Source organism: Amphibalanus amphitrite, unplaced genomic scaffold (assembly GCF_019059575.1).
Source record: "Amphibalanus amphitrite isolate SeventyFive unplaced genomic scaffold, NRLGWU_Aamphi_draft 000529F_arrow, whole genome shotgun sequence".
NCBI lineage: Eukaryota > Metazoa > Arthropoda > Thecostraca > Balanomorpha > Balanidae > Amphibalanus > Amphibalanus amphitrite.
Window position 1 is genome coordinate 79,168 of NW_024882023.1, and position 19,368 is coordinate 98,535.

At 45.6% G+C, this 19,368-nt stretch overlaps 1 protein-coding gene across 1 annotated transcript in view; it reads right to left on the minus strand.

Moving 5' to 3' along the window:
- The window catches only part of LOC122393309 (neurofibromin-like), a 38,385-nt gene extending 35,324 nt beyond the window's left edge, over positions 1 to 3,061 (minus strand). The window contains exons 1-5 of the mRNA XM_043389222.1: positions 2,853 to 3,061; positions 2,147 to 2,287; positions 1,462 to 1,633; positions 1,020 to 1,134; positions 154 to 379 (exon numbers count right to left, since the gene is read on the minus strand). Coding sequence (XP_043245157.1) covers positions 154 to 379; positions 1,020 to 1,134; positions 1,462 to 1,633; positions 2,147 to 2,287; positions 2,853 to 2,912 — 714 coding nt within the window. The 5' untranslated portion in view covers positions 2,913 to 3,061. The remainder of the gene's footprint in view (positions 1 to 153; positions 380 to 1,019; positions 1,135 to 1,461; positions 1,634 to 2,146; positions 2,288 to 2,852) is intronic.
- Between the last annotated feature and the right edge of the window lie 16,307 nt (positions 3,062 to 19,368).

The window sequence follows — 19,368 nt, forward strand, 5'->3', positions numbered from 1 at the left end:
TTCTGTCAAGGCCGGTAAAAACGACCACTTCAACTCATCCACTTACACCTCACCTTATTTTTATTAAATCACATGTACATGTTCCCATTATACCTTCAGCGCGCCCGCCCGTGCCCCCGCCCGTGGCGGCGCGTTTGTCGGCCGGTGGCACACCTGAAGCATCACAAACTCCTGCGGATAGGTGTCCATCCAGTTCCAGATGGCGCGCTCGGTGGCGCGCATGAGGTGCAGCTGCGAGTGCTTGTTGAGCGCGCGGAACTTGGACGTGACCTCGCTGAGCAGCTTCACCAGCCGCACCACGTCCAGGTTGATGTGCTGAATCAGCTCGATGTCGGAGAAGTCGGGCGCCTCATCACTGCAGTTGCTCAGCTGAGTCAGGCTGCCGAGACAGAGGGCGGTGGGGGTAAATGTACAGCTCAGCTGAGTCAGACTGCCGGGACAAAGGGCGGTGGGGGGTAAATGTACAGCTCAGCTGAGTCAGACTGCCGGGACAGAGGGCGGTGGGGGGTAAATGTACAGCTCAGCTGAGTCAGACTGCCGAGACAGAGGGAGGTGGGGGGTAAATGTACAGCTGCTCAGCTGAGTCAGACTGCCGGGACAGAGGGCGGTGGGGGGTAAATGTACAGCTCAGCTGAGTTAAACTGCCGGGACAGAGGGCGATGGGGGGTAAATGTACAGCTCAGCTGAGTCAGACTGCCGGGACAGAGGGCGGTGGGGGGTAAATGTACAGCTCAGCTGAGTCAGACTGCCGGGACAGAGGGCGGTGTTGGGTTGGTTGAATGTACACAGTCGGAAAAACTAATGGCTTCGGATCAGCATCGCACACCACCAAATGCTAGTTCATAATGTGCAACATGTGCGGCCGGCGGGCTGAAATGCCCGGGAAAAGACCCCTCGAGCAGGGTGCTCAAACGTCCAGTCTACTCTTAGTCAGGGATGCGTCAAATATCGCGTGTAAATGACGCATGACCGCAGTGAAAGCACCGCCCCGGGTTTCGAGACGATGCCAAGCGCCGTACCTGGCGGAAATCTTGTTGAACACGGCGTTGAAGTTGTTCTGGCTCAGCGCAAAAAGCACGCTCGATGCCAGAGTCCTCAGTTGAGCCACCATCGGGTTGTCGCCATTCGGCATATCTGAGAAAACAACAGTCGAGTCAATGTCGCATTCTATGCAGCTACATGAGCGTCGATGTCATTTATCGGTCGGAAATACGTGCTTACGCCCTAACTGAGTTATCCTGGGCCAAAAGCCTACAAATGCCTAGGCTTTTATAAGCCTAGGTATATGTCAAATACCAGCACGTGTCACACTAATCCTTCAGTTGGTACAGACAAACTGACAGATCTCTCGGTCGGTACGCACAGACAAACTGGCAGATCTTTCGGTCGGTACGTACAGACAAACTGGCATATATCTCTGTCGATACGTACAGACAAACTGGTAGATCTCTGAGTACTTACAGACAAACTGGCAGATCTCCCGCAGCAGCAGTTTGACGTTGAGCGCCTCGTCGAAGCGCGTCGTGTCCTTGGCCGGTCCGCTGAGACACTTTTCGAGCGTGTCGAGCACGATCAGCAGCGACTCGTAGTAGCTCTTCTCCATGTCCGGGTTGTGCGACTGCAGCGCCAGGAACTGACGGAGAGGGGCGGCACCGGCGGTCAGCGGGTCTGCCACGGCGCCAGGCAGCCGTACTCACAGCGCTCACAGCAGTCGATAAATAGCGAAACGTTTCAAAGATGGGTAAATACATAAGTAGCTAGTCAGGCAAAACTTACATTATGGTTCTCAACAAAGTGAATCAAACTATTAAAGAAAACAGCACATCGTCTGATCTGCTGTCAGTGGTAGTAAACAATTCACTATATGCTGTTATATTATCAAGAAAGCAGTGGGGAGGGTGAGCCAATGATGAAGTGGCCACACATAGCATAGGAAAGAGACGTTTTGTTGACGAGATTTACAAAGTTCTGCTTCCACCACCATTGCATTGTCAGTGTTTCAGTCACGCGGCGTCAACGAATGGTGCTCACTGGGCAATGCACATTGCACACCCACTTTATAATCAATATTTAAACAATCAGCAAACAGTAATTCACTCAGGGCACCTCGAACCAGCCTCGTTGCCCTCCCATTGTCTCTAATTACCTCATTGATCTTCTGTAGCCGCTTGGTGAGTCCCGATATGACCAGCGAGAAGCGGTAGTGAGATATCTGAATGAGACTCTGCTTGTTCTGCTCGATGTTGAGACGAGTGTGTGTTGTTTGAGGGCCAGTCCGGTATGGAAGCTGTCAAAGAAAATAAAATCGTAACTTCATTTTATGCATCTGGTAAACACCTGTTTTGTTAGATTTTTTTTTCTTTTGCTTTCAAAATTTTATCTTTTAATGTGACCATAACTTGACCTATGCTGTGATGAAACTGATGAAAATGGCCACTAAGAGTGAAAACACTCAACTTTCTTATGGGCCTGGATGGACCATAAAATATGTGTTTTTAGCCATATCTGACTTCTGATAGTTTCAACCGGCTTTGGTTGCTCCTGGTTGGCAGGAAGTTTTATATAGAGCTCCTCACTGTTTTGCATCCATTGGGAAAAACAAACGAGCATATATGGTAATGTGATTCCAAGATGCCTTCATCTGCCAGCAAGAAATTCCCTGGTACTGGGAGCATTGTGAAGTCACAACATTTTGGGCCAGGCAGAAGTTCACTCTGGCTTGACTGAAAGTTAATAAGCAAAATTGTAACTCTTTCTCTGTAATGCATTCAAGATCATCACACAAAAAAAACAGGAGAGTGCCCCTTCTTTAGCCAGAAAAGTTTAATGCTTGGCAGTTGGCACATTCTTACCTGGCTGTCAAACCTTGTGATGAGGGCATTCACCCACTCAACTGGCTTCTGTGTCGACATTTTCAAACCTTGTCTTGCTACTAAACCTCAATTTCACATTAAACCATGATCATGAGATTAGAATCTCATAAGAAAATGAAGTCATCAAACAAAAATCATTTGATGGCCCACGCACAGACATTGATTGTCAATTCTTGAAATATCTTCCTGTAAAGAAAAACAGTTAAAAGTTAAAGTTCATTATTCTAGACCATACAACATATCACCATCTCCTGGCTAAGCTCTTTTGAAGCTCTAAGCTTTTTTTTGGTGGCTAAGCTCTTTTGCATAAAGTCGCCAACCAGCGGGATTGGTGGAACTCCCTCCGCCCACAGCCAGTGGCTTCTATGGCAAATATAATACAAACACCAAAGGCCCATGTAGTGTAGGTGTACACATAGCAAATCTCACTCCTGGATTAATTTGGTGACTATATCAATTTTAGAGACATATAGGGGTCTGAATATGTCAACTTTAATTGCTCAAAAGTATTACACTAGGCATCACTTGTTCAAGTATGACAGAGCAAAACTAATGGTACCACTGAGACAAGCACACCATGAGCAATGCACATCAAACAATCATTTTGACTAGCTTAAATGGACCTACTTGCTACTTAGTTCATAAAATTAAGCTATGCTTGCTTAGTTGAGAGAAAGTTCTTTCAGCCTGAAAGGCCCTTGCAGAGCTATGGGATTATAGGACAGGGTGTAGTGGACAACCAACTATGAGCCCTACAAAGTATTATGGAATATTATTCCATCACTCATGGGCAGTAGGCAGTAGGCATTAGTGGGCGGAGCAAGGGGCTGATCTTCTACAGTACCTAAGAAATCATGGTGGAATAGTCTGCCACAGAATGGCACAAGATTTATGACACAGATTGTTTTGCTACTCAGTGTGGTGCACCAAGCAAGTGGATTGTGGCAGTTCTTACTTACCAATATGGGGATGTAATGGGAGGTGCAATAGCATGAACTGGTGAGTTACCTTCCCCCCCCCCCCCTTAAGTATATTTGTGAAACATGTTAGTGTGTTTTTAGTGGTATTCTTGTGAAATATTTTCATATGGATGATGGATATAATGTGATTGCTGCATTTTGATGCATAGTAGAACATTCTGCCAGAATGTTTAATAGAATATTCTTCCAGTTCCATCAGAGGCCTGTGATGTCACCATAGGTGATGTCACAACTGGCAGAATATTTCCTGCCAGTTTGCTGCTCAGTGCACAGATGATAGTGCACTGAGCAGCAAACTGTACTGACTTCTGATCACATGGGATTTGGGAATGTCCCTTTTAGACAGCCTGCCCTGCAGCTGCTCAAATGGTTACAACAGTGAGGGTGGGTGGCGGTGCAGTGGTATTCTCTAAGCAGACGTTGCCCTTGGTGCCATACCTATCTAGTAGGTAGGTTGTAGGTTGGTAGGTTGTAGGTTGGTAGGTTGTAGGTTGGTAGGTTGTAGGTAGGGTTAGGTCAGGTTAGATTATGTTTTATTATATATTTAACTGTGAAAAGACAATTGTGGCGTACATAAGACGTATATATGGCAGCAGCCAGCAAGGGCAACGTCTGCTAAGAGTACCTACCAGTGTAGTCATCATATACTTGTACTAGCTCGTTCATCATCGTGCTGTCCCTTGCATAACAATAAGACATTAGTTTTGACCTCTTGGGTCATTATTTCACATTTCATCCAATTTCCACCACAAAACCGCTATCATACATTAAGAAATATCAATAATTATTGACTGTTGAAGAACTCAGCGGCTAAGTGAAAAACCTGTCATTTCTTGCGGAATTCAAATGTTGACTTGAACTTGAAATTTAATTTCCGCATTATATTCAACCCGAAAAACATAAACATAAACCTAACCCACGGCCACGATAAATTCCTACCATTAACATACTTGGTACCATTTATACAAACTTCACCAATTCAAATTACCGTCATTCACCACCGCTACACTGACACAGCTTTGCTTCAAGCAAGACTTCAAGATTTGACTTCCACTTCCGGAGATGTCACAGTGATAATCTCGTTGGGGGACCCCTGCCTGCGCAAAACAGCGACGCACTCGTAAATGGGGCGGGCGACCAATCGACGAATGAATGAAGGTCCGAATGAATGAATGAATGATGAAATGGAATGAATGGCAGCAAATGAATGCACTTCCTGACTCGTACCCGCTCTGCATGCGAAATGAACCAAGCTAGAACTTGAACTGATTTTTCCCATTTCCCTTTCTTTCTAAGCAAAAATTTTATGAAAATGAAATACTTCCTTTTTCAAAGCAATGGAGTTCTAACGTGCATAAAGTTGGGTACTCTCTTAGCAGACGTCACCCCAATTGCCAGATCTAATGGCCAGTTGAAAAATCTAGAGACTTTTTGAAAAGTCTCTAAATGGGCAGGAAAATCACCCCAGGGGTCAATTAGGGGGCGGGGAACACGAATTTGACACTTATTTTGGCCTAACTCCCCTCCTTCATCCCTTAATCCTCCCTTAAAGGACGGGGCGCGTCAAAAGTGCCTCAAGGATTCGTCTGATCGCCAAAATAAGGGTCACAATCGATTCCTCGCGTCAATATGTGGCCGCAGCCTCACGTTCCAGATGTGTGCAGCGTATCCCTTATCCCTTAATTGTCCCTTAAAGGACGGGGCGCGTCAAAAGTGCCTCAAGGGCTCGTCTGATCGCCAAAATAAGGGTTGCAATCGATTCCTCGGGTCGATATCTAGCCGCAGCCTCACGTTCCTGATGTGTGCAGTGTATCCCTTATCCCTTAATCGTACCTTAAAGGACGGGGCGCGTTTAAAGTGCCTGAAGGGTTCGTCTGATCGCCAAAATATGGATAGCAATCGATTCCTCAGGTCAATATCTAGCCGTGGCCTCACGTTCGAGATGTGTGCAGAATGCAGCGTATCCCTTATTCCTTAATCGTCTCTGAAAGGACGGGGCGCGTCAAAAGTGCCTCAAGGGCTCGTCTGATCGCCAAAATAAGGGTCGCAATCGATTCCTCGGGTCGATATCTAGCCGCAGCCTCGGGATCCAGGTGTGTGGCACCGGTCCCTGGCCCCTTAATCGCCCCTTAGAGGAAGGGGCGCGTCAAAAGTGCCTCAAGGTGTCGTCTGATCGCCAAAATAAGGGTCGCAATCGATTCCTCGGGTCGATATCTAGCCGCAGTTTTGGGTTCCAGTCCAGATGTTTGGCACCGGTCCCTTACCCCTTAAATGCCCCTTATATCGCGCTCCGTAGGGAGGGGGGCGATCAGACGAACCCTTCAGGCACTTTTAACGCGCCCCGTCCTTTAAGGGACGATTAAGAAATAAGGGATACGCTGCAGTCTGCACACATCTCGAACGTGAGGCCACGGCTAGATATTGACCTGAGGAATCGATTGCTATCCTTATTTTGGCGATCAGACGAACCCTTCAGGCACTTTTAACGCGCCCCGTCCCGTCCTTTAAGGGACGATTAAGGAATAAGGGAAACGCAGCACACATCTGGAACGTGAGGCTGCGGCTAGATATCGACCCGAGGAATCGATTGCGACCCTTATTTTGGCGATCAGACGAGCCCTTGAGGCACTTATGACGCGCCCCGTCCTTTAAGGGACGATTAAGGGATAAGGGATACGCTGTACACATTAGGAACGTGAGGCTGCGGCTAGATATCGACCCGAGGAATCGATTGCGACCCTTATTTTGGCGATCAGACGAGCCCTTGAGGCATTTTTGACGCGCCCCGTCCTTTAAGGGACGATTAAGGGATAAGGGATACGCTGCACACATCTGGAACGTGAGGCTGCGGCCACATATTGACGCGAGGAATCGATTGTGACCCTTATTTTGGCGATCAGACGAATCCTTGAGGCACTTTTGACGCGCCCCGTCCTTTAAGGGAGGATTAAGGGATGAAGGAGGGGAGTTAGTCCAAAATAAATGTCATATTCGTGTTCCCCGCCCCCTAATTGACCCCTGGGGTGATTTTCCTGCCCATTTAGAGACTTTTCAAAAAGTCTCTAGATTTTTCAACTGGCCATTAGATCTGGCAATTGGGGTGACGTCTGCTAAGAGAGTACCTAAAGTTGCATTATATTCACATTCAGATTCGCGTGCACATTCGCGGACCCCTCAGATTTGGCTCAAAATTGCACAGCTTATAGATTTTGAGCTCCTGATTGCGAAAATCATGTTTTTATTTCACGCCGTCAGGTGGTTCTCAAATTATTCACATTTGTATTACTGCTAACATATTCTGGACCGTAACCCTTATTGGAAAAATCGGACCCCTCCAAATTTTTCAAAAACTCCTCAGTTGATGTAAACATAGGCGCTGATCCCAAAAAACTAATTTATATTTAACGCCGTCCCATAGTTTTCTCAGGATGAGCATCTAAAGTTCAAGGTCGTTCAAGGTCATGTACCTTTTCTAACCTTTTGGCGCTATTTGACACGTGACAGCTTTATATTTATGATGGACATTCGCACTTCCTCCTACAAAGACAATATACTGAAATCCAAGGGGCGTTGCTGTACCAAAATGTAAAAAAAAGCGTCAAAACCTTTCTCATACAGCTAACAGTTAAATACAAGGGATATTCGAATTTGCCACACATAAAGCAAATTTGTCGGACATGGTCGGACCCCTCCGATATCGTTCAAAATCTCAGGAATGATGCTCCTTGACCTCCTGAACATGAAAATGGTACTCCCTTTGAACGCCGTCAAGAACTTTTCCAGATATACGCATCCATGCACATTCAAATTACATAGGTGTTGCATATGGACGTTCGGCGGACCCCTCCGATTTCGTTCAAAATCTCAGGAATGATGCTCCTTGACCTCCTGAACATGAAAATGGCACTCCCTTTGAACGCCGTCAAGAAGTTTTCCAGAAATACGCATCCATGCACATTCAAATTGCATAGGTGTTGCATATGCACGTTCGGTGGACCCCTCCGATTCCGTTCAAAATCTCAGGAATGATGCTCCTTGACCTCCTGAACATGAAAATGGCACTCCCGTTGAACGCCGTCAAGAACTTTTCCAGATATGCGCATCCATGCACATTCAAATTGCATAGGTGTTGCATATGGAGTCATGGACGTTCGGCGGACCCCTCCGATTTCGTTCAAAATCTCAGGAATGATGCTCCTTGACCTCCTGAACATAAAAATGGCACTCCCTTTGAACGCCGTCAATAACTTTTCTAGGTATACGTAGATTTCTAGGTAGGTATATTTCTAGGTATATCTGAAAAAGTTCTTGACGGCGTTCAAAGGGAGTACCATTTTCATGTTCAGGAGATCAAGGAGCATCATTCCTGAGATTTTGAACGAAATCGGAGGGGTCCGCCGAACGTGCATATGCATTACCTATGCATCACCTATGCAATTTGAATGTGCATGGATGCGTATATCTGGAAAAGTTCTTGACGGCGTTCAAAAAAGGGAGTACTATTTTCATGTTCAGGAGGTCAAGGAGCATCATTCCTGAGATTTTGAACGAATTCGGAGGGGTCCGCCGAACGTGCAATGCAACACCTATGCAATTTGAATGTGCATTGATGCGCATCTGAAAAAGTTCTTGACGGCGTTCAAAGGGAGTACCATTTTCATGTTCAGGAGATCAAGGAGCATCATTCCTGAGATTTTGAACGAAATCGCCCAGTAAACATGCCGACGTCGGCCCGACGTCGGGCCGAGGCTCGGCCCGACGTCGGCCCAGCGTCGGTTCAATCTCGGTCCGACATCGGCTGGACGTCGGATATGCCCGCATGTTCCGACGTCCAGCCGAAGTCCAGCCGACGTCGAGCCGACGTCGGGCCGAGATCGTTCGCCGAGGTTGACGAGATCGTTTGTCGTTGGACCGACGGGGCCGACGTCGGCATGCTTATTGGGACAACGCGCCAAAAATATCAACCGGCGGCGGGATTCGAGCCCCCCAGTCGCCGACGTCGGCATGTTTACTGGAACAACACGCCAAAAGCATCAGCCGGCGATGGGATTCGAACCCCGTGTCATTCGAATGCGAGGTTAGTGCGCTTACCACTACACCACGCAGCCAGCTAACGTGTCTGGTTTGTTTTGTTGGGTTATGCCCTTTCGGTCTGACAAGACCATTTCAGAGCCGGAAGGATCATAGGATGGAGACATTGGTCTTCTTGGCGAGCACCCTGGGTCCAGTTCATATAGAGTCCCTGGTCCCATTGCTGTTACGTGACACTTATTGGAAAGGGCAACCCCACAATGGATTCATATAGCCACTCTTACACACCTGCACCAACGTTTCCCAAAGTGTCCCTTTGATAAGTGGCACTTTGGCAAAGTGACACTTGCCGACTGGCCTTTCTATATGAACTGGGCCCGGCCCTGGTGAGTTGCCGGGGCTGAGCCTGACCAAAGGATAGGCCGAGCAGCCCCCAAGCACTCACCGCACCCGGCTACGGGCGAGCTCGGCTTACGGGCAATCCCAAATGGGATAAAGTTTCCCGTCCAGTCCGGATCAGGGGGTTGCGGCGTGGAGGAAGATTTGAGTTTCCTGAGGATATTTTGAATACAGAAGCTCTTTATGAAACATGAAACATGTATTTTATACTATTTTAACGGTCAAAACAGCGGCCGATGTCGGTCCGACGTCGCCCCGACGTCGGCCCGACGTCGGCTGGACCTCAGCAATTGATCTCGGTCCGACGTCGGCCCGACGTCGGCTGGACCTCGGCTGGACGTCGGAACATGCGGGCATATCCGACATCCAGCCGACGTCGTGCCGAGGTTGGACCGACATCGGGCCGACGTCGGCATGCTGATGCCGAGTTGCCGACGTCACCCCGACGTCGGCCGACGTCGGGCCGACGTCGGCATGTTTACTGGGCGGAGGGGTCCGCCGAACGTGCATATGCAACACCTATGGAATTTGAATGTGCATTGATGCGCATCTGAAAAAGTTCTTGACGGCGTTCAAAGGGAGTACCATTTTCATGTTCAGGAGATCAAGGAGCATCACTCCTGAGATTTTGAACGAAATCGGAGGGGTCCGCCGAACGTCCATATGCAACACCTATGCAGTTTGAATGTGCATGGATGCGTATATCTGGAAAAGTTCTTGATGGCGTTCAAAGAGAGTACCATTTTCATGTTCAGGAGGTCAAGGAGCATCATTCCTGAGATTTTGAACGAAATCGGAGGGGTCCGCCGAACGTGCATATGCAACACCTATGCAATTTGAATGTGCATGGATGCGTATATCTGGAAAAGTTCTTGACGGCCTTCAAAGGGAGTACTATTTTCATGTTCAGGAGGTCACGGAGCATCATTCCTGAGATTTTGAACAAAATCGGAGGGGTCCGCCGAACGTGCATATGCAACACCTATGCAATTTGAATGTGCATTGATGCGCATCTAAAAATTTCATGACGGCGTTCAAAGGGAGTACCATTTTCATGTTCAGGAGATCAAGAAGCATCATTCCTGAGATTTTGAACGAAATCGGAGGGGTCCTCCGAACGTGCATATGCATCACCTATGCAATTTGAATGTGCATGGATGCGCATATCTGGAAAAGTTCTTGACGGCGTTCAAAGGGAGTACTATTTTCATGTTCAAGAGGTCAAGAAGCATCATTCCTGAGATTCTGAACGAAATCGGAGGGGTCCGCCGAACGTCCATATGCAACACCTAGGTATGCAATTTGAATGTGCATGGATGCGTATATCTGGAAAAGTTCTTGACGGCGTTCAAAGGGAGTACCATTTTCATGTTCAGGAGGTCAAGGAGCATCATTCCTGTGATTTTGAACGAAATCGGAGGGGTCCGCCGAACGTGCATATGCAACACCTATGCAATTTGAATGTGCATTAATGCGCATATCTGGAAAATTTCTTGACGGCGTTCAAAGGGAGTACCATTTTCATGTTCAGGAGATCAAGGATCATCATTCCTGAGATTTTGAACGAAATCGGAGGGGTCCGCCGAACGTGCATATGCAACACCTATGCAATTTGAATGTGCATGGATGCGTATATCTGGAAAAGATCTTGACGGCGTTCAAAGGGAGTACCATTTTCATGTTTAGGAGGTCAAGGAGCATCATTCCTGAGATTTTGAACGAAATCGGAGGGGTCCGCCGTACGTCCATATGCAACACCTCTGCAATTTGAATGTGCATGGATGCGTATATCTGGAAAAGATCTTGACGGCGTTCAAAGGGAGTGCCATTTTCATGTTCAGGAGGTGAAGGAGCATCATTCCTGAGATTTTGAACGAAATCGGAGGGGTCCGCCGAACGTGCATAATGCATAGCATATGCAACACCTATGCAATTTGAATGTGCATTGATGCGCATATCTGGAAAAGTTCTTGACGGCGTTCAAAGGGAGTACCATTTTCATGTTCAGGAGGTCAAGGAGCATCATTCCTGAGATTTTGAACGAAATCGGAGGGGTCCGCCGAACGTCCATTTGCAACACCTATGCAATTTGAATGTGCATGGATGCGTGTATCTGGAAAAGTTCTTGACGGCGTTCAAAGGGAGTACCATTTTCATGTTCAGGAGGTCAAGGAGCATCATTCCTGAGATTTTGAACGAAATCGGAGGGGTCCGCCGAACGTCCATATGCAACACCTATGCAATTTGAATGTGCATGGATGCGTATATCTGGAAAAGTTCTTGACGGCGTTCAAAGGGAGTACCATTTTCATGTTCAGGAGGTCAAGGAGCATCATTCCTGAGATTTTGAACGATATCGGAGGGGTCCGACCATGTCCGACAAATTTGCTTTATGTATGGCAAATTCGAATATCCCTTGTATTTAACTGTTAGCTGTATGAAAGAGGTTTTGACGCTTTTTTTACATTTTGGTACAGCAACGCCCCTTGGATTTCAGTATATTGTTTTTGTAGGAGGTAGTGCGAATATCCATCATAAATATAAAGCTGTCACGTGTCAAATAGCGCCAAAAGGTGAGAAAAGGTATATGACCTTGAACGACCTTGAACTTTAGATGCTCGTTCTGAGAAAACTATGGGACGGCGTTAAGTACAAATTAGTTTTTTGGGATCGGCGCTTATGTTTACATCAACTCAGGAGTTTTTGAAAAGTTTGGAGGGGTCCGATTTTTCCAATAAGTGTTACGGTCCAGAATATGTTAGCAGTAAAACAAATGTAAATATTTTGAGAACCACTTGACGGCGTGAAATAAAATCATGATTTTCGCAATCAGGAGCTCAAAATATATAGGCTGTGCAATTTTGAGCCAAATCTGAGGGGTCCGCGAATGTGCACGCGAATCTGAATGTGAATATAACGCAACTTTATGCACGTGGAGTTCTATGGGAGTTCTCGTGTTACTCATACTAGTATTTTCCGTCTTATTGAGAAATACTACGGGAATGGGGAAATTTGGAAGCACAAATCAGTCCCACGCACAAGGGGGAAAAGCTCAAATTATTGAGCGCTCAAAAAATTGAGCGGGCCCCATTATGAAGGAATAGGCGAAACGATGGTATTTTACAACGCCTCTAGCGTCACACTACGGCAAATATCGTATCCAAATAAGGTATCAATGGCAAGAGAGAGCAACAAGGTTTCTTCTCGAACACTCGCCGTGATAATTTATATCGGTGTTTTTGGAAAGAAAATGCCCTAAAGACGCTCAACTTTTTGAGCGCCACTTGTCGTTCGGGACCGCGTTACTCAATAAATTGAGCGCCACGACAGACGACAGTCAGCTGGCGCTCAAAAAATTGAGTGCCGGCCAGCATCTACACTCAATTTATTGAGCCTTCTCCGTGACGGGTGAAGCCGGTACTGGCTGCCATTTTTGATGTTATGTTCGTTGAAATACGTTAAACTGAGTTGAAACAGAAATGCAGGAAGTTGAATGCTACGTGGTACCTAAACTTTTCACAAACCCATGGCATCATGTCACATTTTCCGCTAGTAGTGTTATCGGTCGCCTTTCGGATTCGGCACACCTCAAATAATTATACAGGGCTTGAATAACCCGCGCCCCAGTGGCGGTCTCCGCCAACTTCGCCCTAGTGAGGGGGGGCATATGTTACCACCCACCTCTAACTCAAAAACTAAGAGGGCTAGAAAGACGCGGTAAAAAGCAGTCGATAGCTCTCAATGCGTACGTTTGAAAGTATTTCAGTCATTTTTCATCTTAGAGCAATATTGGGGTCACCAGAGGTCATCAAAGGTCAAAATTTGCCAATGGTCATTATATTTTTCAGAAAACATGCCGTTATCTCAGGAACTATGGTAGCTAGAAAAACGCATGGAAAAGCAATCGATAGCTCTTGAACTCTTCTTTTGAACAGGTCATTATCAAAATTGACCTCAGGTCACGGGTTTAGCCTCCAAAGGACAAAATCTCCAAAAATAGCTGTTTTTACGAAAAGTGTTTTTCGGCAATAACTTTCGACAACAAAAAGCCACGACATTTCTATTGCCAGAATCGTGTTTCTCTCGCCGAGACGCGTCGAATGAACTATAATTTGACCTTGAAAGGTTAACTTGAAAATTTGACCTCAGGTCAAGGTCATGACCTGACCGGAAAAGGTCATGTTGCATATCAGTCGATGCGTCTCGGCAATACAAACACAATGAGACCATCCCAAGCGTTCTATCTCTTTCCAATCACGAGTTATTGGCAAAAATCTGTTTGTAGCCTCAAATGACCTCGGATGACCTTTCTAGACGCTATCAGCAAAAATGACACCCTGGTCATCACGGGTGGTCCAAATCATTGTGATTCTGAAATATTTGGACTGTTCCTATGCGTACACACAGATCTAGCGGCATTTTCATTTTTCTCCATTGACTTGTATTGGAAAGGTCACGCCACTGACCTGACCTTAGGTCACGGATATAAAAAATCTGAGATATACAAATTGTAGGCGCCCGTAACATCATGCAATCCACCAAGTTTAAAAGCTTTCTGACAAACACTCCAGGCTGGACATGATTGCAAACTTTTTTTTAGGCTTGGTCAGTTAACTTGACCTGGTGACCTGACCTGACATGACCTGGGGTCAAAAATTTCACACATTGTCCAAAATTGATGTACCAAAAGCTACTCCAAGCGGCGCGGCGCTACGCGCCGCGGTTTTTTATTTACACGCAAAAAACGCTACAGGGTGGTAACATATGCCCCCCCCCCACTGGGGCGAAGGATAATCCGTATGAATACTGCATTGATATTTTCTGACTGTACTGGGAGAAGGGAATACGTGATTACAGAAAGATATCCATCCACGCTTGAATATTGGAGAATTATACAGGAAAAACTGTATTGCCACGGTTACAACTTACAAGGCCATCGGCCGCAAACAAACAAAAATACTATACAATGTGGGTTAGATTCACAAACATCATCAAGTGTGGAACACAGAGACGAGCAAAACAACATCACATTATCGCATGCCAGCCCGACCACATTGGAACCGGGTGACCTGCGACCGGAACCTGCGTCTTGCCAGCATACATCACAAGAGCAGGAGGCAGTGTCGTACTGCTTTGATCCAAAATATGCCATATAACAAATGATATAAACGACCTAAGCTCGGACTAAGCTTATCATTATCAAATCCTTAAATGTAAAAGACGAATGGAAACATCGAGTCTCAGACCAGCAGTAGCAACCATCACAGTAGCAACATCACAAAGAACACGCGGCATTATCAGACAGCCGTTTTGTTATCGGGCTACAGGCGGCGACGGCGTGGTTGCAGACCAGCTGCGAGGTAGCGGCGTGCGGGCAAAAGGCGCGGGCACACCTCCATGTGGCCGTGCGGACAGTGCGCGGTCGGCGTCGCATAGTGGGCGGCATCGGGCTGTCCCGGGGCCGTCGAAGCCGCACAGGTTGTCGGCGCATGTGGGCGCCCGCGGTCACCACGGCCAGCTGCTCACCACCAGCACAGACTGCGCAGCGTCGCCGCTCCGCCGGCCAGAACACGCAGACAACCCTTCTTGCAGTCGCACAACACGTCGCCAAACTCATTCACCTGCTCCACCATCTTGTTGATGTCACCGAGTCGTTCAAGTTGTGGCTCGTGCCATCGAGCATGACCTGCCCGATCGGACACGGGTCAGCGGCTTCTGCTCCAGCGAAGTCTTCATCTTGGTGACGTCTTGCTGATCTCCACAAAGGCTGAGCAGATGACCTTACCCACAGGGACGGCCGACGTCCTCGCCAGCGACCGCTTGGTTGTGCAGACCTGCCAGAAAAAGAAAAGCTGTTTGGTGATCTCAAACGATTTTTTTCTTTATGCAGTGGAACAAAATGGAAAATATGTCATACAACAGGAGCTAAAAAAGATGCAGCCAGGTCGTCTAAGAAATGGGTGCAACATTGATAAAATTCTTCCTTTCCTTGAATGAATTCTGCAAATGCTTTTGATAAAATGTGTGGTGATTATAAGGAGACCACTTTACTATAAAATTGCTCAGGATTCCCTATCTGGACCTGTCAAAAAATCCTGGCTGCACACCAACAATGAGTATTAAATCCGAAACCTCTACCAGGTACCTAGGGATAATTAAATTCTGATTCAGGAAAATATTTCACATCATACAAATAAAAACCTTTACTATATTGAAACTGAAAATGTGATGCCGATCCAGTGACCTAAGGGTCTCAAAGTATAATAATGAATTAATCTATTATAAATTTGGTGGTGACTGCTGACTGGTGTCTGGCAGCCTAGACCTTGAGGCTTGAAAGTGGCCTTCCTTTTCCATTGACTCCGATCCTCCAGATGGAAATGATATAAAGGATCATTTTTATCTTATTTCAAATGAGCCAGTCAGCAAAGTGGCTATCCTGTTTCAGCATTCACACACACAATAGGTGACTGTCAGTCTGTCATGCTGTCAGTGTTGTGAAGTAACGAAGGAGTTGAGTTTTGTTGATTATAAATTGTGATGTTATGTAAAGGACTGGAAAATGAATGTGAAAACTATGGAAACATATTGGCAGAGTATTGTCACTTACTATCAGGACATATGGATAGAGAATACATTCAAATTAATAAGAAATGCCAAATATCAAGGTACTCAATCACTGATAGCAGTGGACTATCATATGTTTTAAGGTCAATTATATGAAAGTTAAGACTGAAACTACCTTTTACCCTCATCATACCTAATGAAAAATTGTGTAAAGAAAACATTCACAGCCTATTTGAAGCACTTAGACCACTAAAAAACATAAATTTTCACGTAAATATGTTGTGTCTCTTTCCCTCAAAACATCATATCGGATGGCGCCACTTTCGTCGACAGTTACTTATCTGCACGCAAATCGAGGAAAACGTGAATTGATTGACGTTTACGTGTTTCCAAATTTAAAATCACAGCATATTTAAACTTTTCAGTGTACCTTTTAACATCTAAGTATAACTAAAACGATAAAAACTTACCTTCAACACAAGGACGACGACAACCACGCGACCGGAGACGTCGCGACGAAATAAACAAACGGCGCCGCCAAATGAAAAATATTCTCCGATATGGGTAATGTGAAATTGAGTCGCAATCATTTTGGGTAGTATGAAAAATGCTCTTTCCAACAGAACCCTAGTAAAAAACGTGAATGGACAAAAAATAACTTTTATTTCGACATAAATAGTGGCCTGTTTTTAAGGCATCCTGGTATGCCGTAAGATTTCGACCTAGAAATTGGTGTTCCCCCAATCATTGAAGCTTGAGCAGTGAAAAATATGAAAGCCTAATCTGTTTTGCATCATTAGTGATTCTCCTAGGGTGTTGCCATTTCTCCCTAGGTGTTGCGAGTTGCTTTTGCAAAACGTGTTCCTGAAACGGCTCAATTTTTTGAGCCCCCAGCATTACGCCTATGGGAGCCGCGTATTTACAAATTGCAACCGAGCTCCGCCGTGGGGTAAGGTGGGCAGGGGTTTTCGCACTACGGCTGCGGTTGAACTACCGTCTGTGGTAGAAACTTCAGGACGATGGCGCGTTTCATACGAAATCTGGCGCAATGTTTGTTTGCTTCTGTACTTGTACTGTTATTTGCTGTGAATTCTTGAAGTGGGAGTGTTTCAATAACAATTTATGGATTATTTGAGTTTCTTTATATAAACATAATACTGATATGATCAATTACTTAGTTTGGGAAGTGATACACATTTTGTAGAGATTTGTCTGGCAAATGGTGTAACAAACCTCAAGCCTATCATGATCTGAAGCTGTTATAGGTAACATCAAAATTGCTTCAATGTTACCTTGTACCTTGTTGGAAAGACTGGAGCATGGTTCAAGATGATGCGTAAAAATTCAAGATTTGTGCGAAAGCTTGTGACTGAAGAACGAAAACAGTTTGATATGATGGCTCAATCAAACGTGGAAATGGACGACAAAAGTAGAGTTTCAACATTCCAGCATGTGAGAATAACTTCAGAAATTCATAGTTCTTGTAGTATTGCATTCTTCTTATGTACAGTTAATAGGTTTTGTTAGGGTATTTCAAATTCATTGTGTCAGTTGTGAGTTGAGACATAGATGGATTGCGGAAAGTTTTTTAGAATCATTGTATGGTACCTAGCTAGGTACCAACTTGTTTGGTAAAAAGGTATGTGCTGAATTCCATGAGAAGGTTTTTTATGATTTAATATATGGTCGTTGTTGTACCTACAAAAATGCAAGCTTACTAGCAACTAGTTTCTGAATCAAATCGAAAGTACCTATTTGCCATGAATGTAAATATGTACCTGCAAAGTATGTCAATAAATTTGTGTGATGTTGACCAGAGAGTTTTATCATCTGGGCATTTATGTCGCTTCCTACATTAGGTGTTAAGCATAGTAATTACGGATGAACTTTGTGCCAATATCTTCAATGCACATTGCACAATGTATTAGCATGTCTACAACCCTCACTGATCCTGCTATAGCTATAGGCATTTGGCACCAGCTTGACCAAGGGCATGAACTTCACAGTTGTACAACCTTTTGTTTTGTCATGTACCACCAGTCATTTTTTTGTGCACCAGTCACTTTTTTGTGCACCAGTCACTTTTTTGTGCACATAGCAGTGCACACAACAATGTGCAGAGGGCCTACACAAAAACATGATTAGTGTGCACTATGCACAGCATTGTACCCTGATTATTTGAATATTTTGACCACTCAACAGTCAACAGTCAGGAGATAATTATTTAATATCACATTTGTTATACATCACTTGTCAAACAATAGCATGATGACACACATTTTGACAAGCATTCATGGTAGTATTCCAATAAGTTGGACAGTCACCTCCCTGGGCGTCATTTTTCCGGGAAGGTACCTCTGCAGTGTTGTGGTAGGCTAGGTTGAATTGGGTTAAGTTAGGCGAAGTAAGGTGGTTAGGACCAGGTCAGACCGTAAGGCCTGGTCAGGTTGATTTTAATCTTTCACTCTAATTTGACATAGATACCTATTCCCTATGTTTTTGCTCCAGCCTGAATTTCATTAGGTAATGAGTTAATTTTGCTTTGTTTTTATCTGTCTTGTTTTGTGTTTTTGTCCCTTATATTTTGCCCCATAGGCAAGGGTGGATCTTTTCCAGGAAAGGTGGTGGAGCATGATTGGAGGCGCTCAACCAGACGGCATAGGAGGGCACGATTTCTGAACGCGCACTGATGCCTGATTCAAGCCACGCTGTCTTCATGCGGGGCGGCGCGCTACTTAAAAGTCCCTAAAAGAACGGGAAATGATGCCGATAGAACCTTCAATCATTCTGGGCTAACGCTTATGACTTGGAAAAAGTCGCGATCCCAATTCAATCGAAAACCTGTGGGCTCTTGTTCAGCAGGAGGTGTATGAAGAGCCACCCGCCATAACCCTATTCCTGGCGGGGGGGCCTCAGGAGCCCCCCCCCCTGAGGTTTTTTGGTTATTTCTCCCAAACGCGTTGAGCTAGGAAGCTCAAATTTTCTGACTTTTCCTAAAAGGCTTCTACGCAACATGTCTGAACATTTTGAGTTGATCTGACCTCAGGTCAGGTCACCAGAGGCGGTTTGGTGACCCTACCTCAGAAAAGTTTGCAATCACGCCAGAGCTAGAGTTTTTGACCGATCAATTTCTTCTCTTCAGGCTTTAGTTAGGGTACCAGTATGTGCAATTTGTATATCTCGGAATTTTGATATCGGTGACCTAAGGTCAGGTCAGTTTCGCGACCTCCCCATTATAAGTCAATGGGGGAAAAATCAACTCCCTGTTTTTACCACTAAAACGGGTCGGAATGGCCCCATATACCATACATGACTTCATATACGATCAACCTTCACTACCTTGAGGTCTGTTTTGCTGTTGGGCAGCTGTGAGGTCATGTGACGTCATCAAAGGTCACCAAAGGTTTTTGGCCAATAACTCCGTACAGGAACAAGATACAGACGCATGGATGGTCTCATTGTGTTCAGCTCGTCAAGACGCATCGAATGATATACATGATGACCTCGAGGTCACGTGA